This window comes from Aegilops tauschii, chromosome 6, assembly GCF_002575655.3.
Source record: "Aegilops tauschii subsp. strangulata cultivar AL8/78 chromosome 6, Aet v6.0, whole genome shotgun sequence".
NCBI classification, from domain to species: Eukaryota; Viridiplantae; Streptophyta; class Magnoliopsida; order Poales; family Poaceae; genus Aegilops; species Aegilops tauschii.
The window spans coordinates 149,665,301-149,673,079 of record NC_053040.3 but is presented as its reverse complement, the minus strand read 5'-3'; the positions used below and the strand labels follow the sequence as shown (position 1 = coordinate 149,673,079).

General features: G+C 44.6%; 1 protein-coding gene across 1 annotated transcript; it reads right to left on the bottom strand.

Moving 5' to 3' along the window:
• Positions 1-2,550: 2,550 nt before the first annotated feature.
• On the bottom strand, positions 2,551-3,396 carry LOC109735180 (uncharacterized). The gene has a single exon (XM_020294388.4). The coding sequence runs from the start codon at positions 3,041-3,043 to the stop codon at positions 2,777-2,779; it is 267 nt and encodes an 88-aa protein (XP_020149977.1). The 5' UTR covers positions 3,044-3,396; the 3' UTR covers positions 2,551-2,776.
• Positions 3,397-7,779: the final 4,383 nt, after the last annotated feature.

Below are 7,779 nucleotides of genomic sequence, written 5' to 3'. Positions count from 1 at the left end.
TAATGCACATCACTATAAGCCTTGCAAGCATTGTGACTAATGAGTTAGTTGCGGGATGATGTGTTACGGAACGAGTAAAGAGACTTGCCGGTAACGAGATTGAACTAGGTATCGAGATACCGACGATCAAATCTCGGGCAAGTAAAATACCGGTGACAAAGGGAACAACGTATGTTGTTATGCGGTCTGACCGATAAAGATCTTCGTAGAATATGTGGGAGCCAATATGGGCATCCAGGTCCCGCTATTGGTTATTTACCGGAGACGTATCTCGGTCATGTCTACATAGTTCTCGAACCCGTAGGGTCCGCACGCTTAACGTTACGATGACAGTTTTATTGAGTTTTGATGTACTGAAGGAGTTCGGAGTCCCGGATGAGATCGGGGATATGACGAGGAGTCTCGAAATGGTCGAGACGTAAAAATCGATATTTTGGACGACTATATTCGGACTTCGGAAAGGTTCCGAGTGATTCGGGTATTTTTCGGAGTACCGGAGAGTTACGGGAATTCGTATTGGGCCTTAATGGGCCATACGGGAAAGGAGAGAAAGGCCTCAAAAGGTGGCCGCACCCCTCCCCATGGTCTGGTCCGAATTGGACTAGGGAAGGGGGGCGCACCCTTCCTTCTTTCTCCTTCCCCCTTCCCTTCTCCTACTCCCACAAGGAAAGGAGGAGTCCTACTCCCAGTGGGAGTAGGACTCCCCCCTATGGCGCGCCTCTCCCCTTGGCCGGCTGCCTCCCCCTTGCTCCTTTATATACGGGGGCAGGGGGGCACCCCAGAGACACAACAATTGATCCTTGAGATCTCTTAGCCGTGTGCGGTGCCCCCTCCATCATATTACACCTCGATAATACCGTTGCGGAGCTTAGGCGAAGCCCTGCGTCGGTGGAACATCATCATCGTCATCACGCCGTCGTGCTGACGAAACTCTCCCTCAACACTCGGCTGGATCGGAGTTCGAGGGACGTCATCGAGCTGAACGTGTGTAGAACTCGGAGGTGCCGTACGTTCGGTACTTGATCGGTCGGATCGTGAAGACGTACGACTACATCAACCGCGTTGTGATAACGCTTCCGCTGTCGGTCTACGAGGGTACGTGGACAACACTCTCCCCTCTCGTTGCTATGCATCACCATGATCTTGCGTGTGCGTAGGAATTTTTTTGAAATTACTACGTTCCCCAACAGTGCCATGGGTGGAGGAATGAGAGGAGGAATGGGCGGGTACATGAACATGATGGGAGGTGCCATGAATAGTGCATTTGGTGAAAACATGGGAGGTGGCTTTGGTGACAACATGGATGGCGGTTTCGGTGGCATGGGAGGTGGCTTCGGGGGCAATATGAGTGGCCTGGGAGGTGGCTTCGACGGCAACATGATGAGTGGCATGGGAGGTGGCTTTGGCGCAACATGATGAGTGGCATGGGAGGTGGCCTCGGCGGCAACATGATGAGTGGCATGGGAGGTGACTTCGGTGGCAACATGAGCGGCATGGGAGGTGGCAATGAAGGTGCTTTCGCTGGAGTTCGCGGCAATGAGACTTCAACACATGAAAACGTCGAGAAAGAAGCCATTGATGATGATCATACCATCATCGACAATGGCACTAGTGACAACAGAGAGGACACAAATTGAGTGATGTCTATGTGTATTTTCATTTTTTTGACCAAAAACTTCGTTTGAGACAATTGACTTTTGTTTGTAGGATTTAAAACTTTGCTTCATGATGCACTTTGTTGGTAGAATTATGAATATTCAATGTGCAAATGGGGCTGTATAGCGGCTAAACTGAAAGCAGAACAGCAGCCGCGCGGCCAGCGGCCGGTTTACATCTCTAATTTGCATCTTCTATTGAAGTTGCTCTTTTGCATCTTCGTTTTACATCGTATGTTGGAGTTGGCACTTTTTTGAGATGCAAAAAGCCCTTTTTAGAGATGTAATTTTTAAAATCTTCTGTTTTATATTTTCAAATTTGCATCTTCTATTGGAGATGCTCTAAGTTGGGGATCCACTGTCGTGATGAGCTGACACGGAGAAAGGAAGAGAGAACTTTTGGTTCTACGGATTCTGGAAGGAATTTGCTCAAAACCAATTTAGATTTTTTTGGGGCTGTTACGTAGACCTATCTCAAAGTCTTAAAAAGGCTTCATGATCTATCAGGATACGATTCTCAACACCGTGCAAAGAAGGGCACCCGTGTAAGGTTGCAACGACCGAACGTTTGTTTTCTTTTCTTCACATGCAGCACCGAATAGTTGATGGTTTAGGTGCCGAATTCATGGACTTTTGTATCGATTGATTGAGGTAGTTGGTCGATGGGGCACCCTTGTCTCACCCTCTTCGGCGGACTTTCGTCTTCTGGTCCAAACACTGTACTCGTTTACCGGCAAGATGTCTCTCCAACAACTGCCCAACAAAAGATATAATAGATATAGAACGGTAGGAGCATATGGGCGTCAGCCACTACTGTTCCATCGAAACCGAACCCAAATCCGGAAACTAGCAGCTAAAGTAGAAGAAGAAGCAACAATCGCACATGGATCGATGATTATTCAGGGAACAGATAAAACACTCCATGTTCTTGCAGTTTATTCACATCACATGATGTGCAGCTATTAGTAGTAATATACACAAGCAGAGGAAAAAGAAGAACTGAGTAGCCTTGCGCAAGCCTGGCGAGAGCTCCGATCGATGCTCCTCCTTAGTTATGCGGTAAGTGCGTCCACGCATGTACATGCGGAGCGCGCGCGGGGCGCGTGCACGGTCGGCGGTGATCACGAGAGGTAGGTGCCGCAGACGCCGGCGCCGGCGCGGCAGCCGCCGCAGGCGCAGCCCCTGCCGCCCACGAACACCGGCCCGTTCCCGCGGGAGCCGGAGCGCTGCCGCTGCCTCCCTTCCTCTTCCCCGTCGCCGCTGCCGACGGCAGAGGAGGTCGCCAAGATGACCAGGGACAGCACGGACATGAACAAGATGATGACGCAGAACACCACGTCCCCGCCGCCGGCCACCGCGGAGTCGTGGGTCTCGACCACGCTCGCCATGGCTCTCCTCCTTGTCTTCCTCCTCCCTGGCGACGATTCTTGCGTGCTTTGCTACCCCTGGAGGCTGGAGCGCGCACACGGTCGTGGCGAGATCGAGCCGGGTATGTGAAATAAACAGGAGCTTCGCTTATACGTAGGCGAAGAGGCGGAGCGATGCTTATCTAAAATTCTAAATGGAGAGGAATTGCGACCTCTGCAGCTGCAATAATGGCATATGGGACTCCGGCCTCTCGTCGGATGATTGACGACGTCGCCTGATTTGTTCCCTAATGACAATACTTTTCTTGGAGCACTAAAGGTACCTCCAACGCACCGGACGACGCAAGTCATCCAAACTTGTCTCGCATTTGTTTGTGGATCAGTTGGAATATCTGTTTTTCGTAAACAGAAAGAAAACCAGGGGCAAAGCAAAAAATTGAGCGGTGATGCTACCCACCGGCAACGTCTTACCCAATCGGCTAATGCCACCTAGCACCATATATTGTCTTTTCTTTAATTTAAGAAAATATTGGTATTTCAGCAGCGGACCCATTCTACTTCACATGTAGGATGACATTAATGCGCAGAACTACTCTATCTCTTCTCGTACACAATAAATCCAACATCTTTTTGACCTTGACTAATTTATAACATTCGTATCTTTTAAACCATATTTTCATTTTTAATTTTTTATTTATATTTGAACTCCTTGCGTCGAAACCTTTAAAATAACATCAATCTTGAATATTTTTCAACCACGTTTAAATACGAATGTGCATTTCACATTTAAAAAAACCAGTTTCACAATAATACATTATAATTTCACTTTTTTGTAGTTACAATTTCACATTTGTGAAAATCCATAATCTGTAATTTCACTCGCTTGAAATCTTTTCAAACGTGATTTCAATTAGTTTCACAAATTGACATTTTAGTTTCATATTTTTGTTCAGTTTCAGAACCTACATTTCACATTTCACTTGTTTGTTTCACAAAAATCACATCTATTTCAATTACACATTTTTAGTAACATATGTCACTCTTCTAAAATAAATGGTTACACATTTCTAATAAAAACAGTTTCACAAGTTGACATTTCAGTTTTGTATTATTTTTTAGTTTCAGACCATGCATTTCACTTTCCACTCGCTTATTTCGCAAAAATCACACCTATTTCAATTGCACATTTTCTTTCAATAACATATTTCACTCTTTTGAAATAAATTGTTACACAATTTTAAATAATCAGTTTCACAAGTTGACATTTCAATCTCATATTGTTTTTCACTTTTACAACCTATATTTCACTTTTCACTGGCTTGTTTCATAAAAATCACATGTATTTCAATTACACATTTTTTAAATAATATATTTCACTCTTTTGAAATAAAGCATTATAATTGTTAAATATTCAACTTCAAAGTTGACATTTCAGTTTCATATTTGGGTTTAATAGGTTTCAAGTTGGTCTCACATAATTCTACCGAAATATCTTTGTTACATATTTTGCTAGTGAAATAGGTTTGTTTCACATATGGAATGTGAAACGTTGAAATTTAGATGTGTTTGAAATGTATCCAAGATTGTTCTGGTGCTAAAGGTCTTGGTGTCAGAAGTTCAAATATATAAATTATTTTAAAAATGAACTTGTGGTTCAATAGATATGAACAGTTTAATTTAGCGAAGACGGAATAAAATGTTAGATTTATTGTGTGAGAGAAGGGAGAGAGAGTGGAGTAGGGATGTGGTTCTCACGGGAGGGAGAGAGAAAGGATAAGGATGGGCCAGATATTTAGTCGGTTGTGTGATCCACTTGCTGTACTGGTCGGGGTGTTCGTTTCATATATCAAAAAAACTAGGAACCTAATTTTACAGTTTATCATTTCACACGTGCATATAAGTTTTCCACTGAAACGCATATTCCAGGATCATCGCAGTTATAGCATAGAATATAAAGTCTTAATTATGAAAAGTGAAATAATAATACAATTTTATTGCCTTTGGGGCATATTTTCAATAGTCTCCCACTTGCATTAGAGTCAATAATCTAGTTTGCATAGTTATTCTAACACCTATGGCTATCTGGGGTTGCTCATGCTTTGCTTGTGGTAGAGCCTTCGTCATCGGGTCTGACTAATTCAAATCTGTGTCAACATTGCGCTTGCTATGTCTGGACTATACATGGGATCTAGATTTCTTTTTGCTTTGAGCAATGTCACTACTATTCACAATACAATGTCATTGTTTTGATTGCACTTAGGATCACACCAAATATATCAAGACACTTCTTGATGCAGACATCCTCCTTTGAAACATCTGATGTTTTCAACATATTCTTCTTTCACTATATAATCCACAATAGTGTTCATGTTTGAAAAACTGTTCCAAACAATTATCCTAATATAGCTCAATAATTATTTATATCAGTCATGAAGTTGGTGCTCGTGTAATCATTTACTACAAGCTCTTCATCTCCTCCATAGACAAGGAGCATGTCATTTGTCCTTCTAAGGTACTTAATTATATTAATAACTACCTAGTGATCCAATCCTAGGATCACTATGGTACCTGCTACTAACACTTAGTACATAAGAAAATTTGGCCTTATATACTGCTGATTGATTTGAATAATCATTGGCCTGATAAACATAGTAAACCAAATCCAAAATTGAAAATGTCTCAATTGAATGAAAAAACTTCAAAATTAGGAAACATGGTGAATTAAAAGAATTGAACGAGAGAGCTTTGAGAAATTGTTGACCCGTTCAAAACCAGGTGACTCCATTCTAAAATGAAGACCTCAATTAATTGGAGGCCTTCGAAATTAGGAAGCATAGTGGATAGTATAAAAAATTAAATGAGAGAGCTTTGAGACACTGTTGACCCAGTCAAAATCAGTTGACCCAATTTTTATTGGAGACCTGAATTGAATGTGGGCTCTCTAAAACTAGGGAGTATAGTGTTATAGAGGATGAGGAGACGAGGCTCATCAACGCGCAAATCTTAAGACATACAGCGGATGATGGATTCCTTGCCGCTAGGCACCGTTAACTCTCAAAACAAATTTGCAACCTAGGGGGCTTTACAGGACTCCAGACACCCGCCATGTAGGACTTCAACACACTCGGCCCACCCAAAACTGAGGCAGAGCCGGTGCATTCGGAGCTGGATGCACTATTTCCATAGCAAAAACCCCTTTTCTCAACCCTCTGTGCTACTATCCCGCCGCTCTCCACCCCAATTTTTTCCCTAACTCGCCGCCACATGGACCCGTACTGTACGAAAAGCTGCCGGCAACGGTGGAGCTAGAGGATCTAGCGAAGGCGACCACCCGGAAGATCAACTCGGCGACACGACAAGCAGGCTGCCTCAAAAGAAGGCAAAGGAGGTGCCGCTTAAAAAAAAGGGCGACGGTGGCGGCGGGCGTGGCGGCTGTTAATCCCACAAGTATAGGGGATCTGCCGTAGGATTTTTGATAAGTAAGAGTGTTGAACCCAACGAGGATCGAAAGAAATTTGTTTTTGGAAAGCAACAAAAGATCACTGTAAAAGCTGTAAATATTTTTTTATTGATTGTTTGATAACAAATGTAGTTGTAAGAAAGTAAATAGTAACAAAGTTGCAAAGGTGCAAGTGGCCCAATCCTTAACTATGCTAAGGACAAGCCAATTGTATTGCTTATATGGAGAAAATTCTCGAGGACACATGAGAATTTCATCTAGTTTCATTGAGTTACTGTTTATTGTTAATTTATTGTGTGAAAAACCTATGATAAGGTGTTGTTCTTACTTGAACTCTAAGCATCCGCAAATACAAGAGAGTATTACACCTATAAAGGATGTTGGATTACCCACCTGTTGGGGGGCTTTGACGGTGAGAGGCCCCTCCACACTATCTGTTTCATGAGTGGCATGGTGCGGGGGCCTCTTGGGCGCTCTTCGCGTCGTTCGATCTGTCCGGAGGGTGCGCACCCGGGTGACCCCTCGGTCTGTCCATCATGGGTGGACCGCAGGCGCGCCTGGGGCCACCGACCGTCATGCGGTGGCTTGCGGCACTCCCATGTGCCTCCTCTCGCATGTTGTCCCGAAAGAAAAGGGGAAGCCGAACCTGCCTGTCGACATCTTCTGCCCAGGACAGGTTGGTCCGGTCACGACAAGCGGGTCATGTGTCATGACCGCAGCGTTGGCTCATGCATGGGGCCTGTTTCAGGATGTTTTGTTGGCTCCACCTAGGTAGGCGGTGCACGTGGTGCGACGCCCACGTGTGTCCGCATTGAGTCCACCCGGCTATGCGGAGGACCGTCCAACCGGATGTGTGGAGGGCTGCTGACCCAGCTATGCATAGGACCACAAGCCGTCCGTGCGTAGGGTGTGCCGAGTTGGTTTGCTTCGTGGGCATTCCGGTCTTTTCCTTAAGACGGCTGGGTAGTAATTTTTCATGGCATTTCGGTCTTTTTCTTAAGACAATTGTGTTTTCCTATAAGTTCATTGTTTTATGCCGCACGCAGGCATTCTCTACCGCGACGACATGTAGACCCAAGGCCATCGGTGCGTGGAGGTCATCATCATAGATTTTGGTGAGGCTGGCGGGCACCAGGGCACGTGGGCGCGTGGGCTGGAGGCGTACAACAAGATCATACGTCAGCTTCAGGTGGCAGTGGGCCTATCAAGGAAGGCGACAACGGATTCCTCGTAGAAACTACTCTAAATATATGAGTTTCACCAATAAAAACTTCTAAGCATCTATCTATTTATCATT

Bases quoted from the DNA above. Each gene is read 5' to 3' on its own strand.
- LOC109735180 (XM_020294388.4), bottom strand. From the start codon at position 3,043: ATGGCGAGCGTGGTCGAGACCCACGACTCCGCGGTGGCCGGCGGCGGG.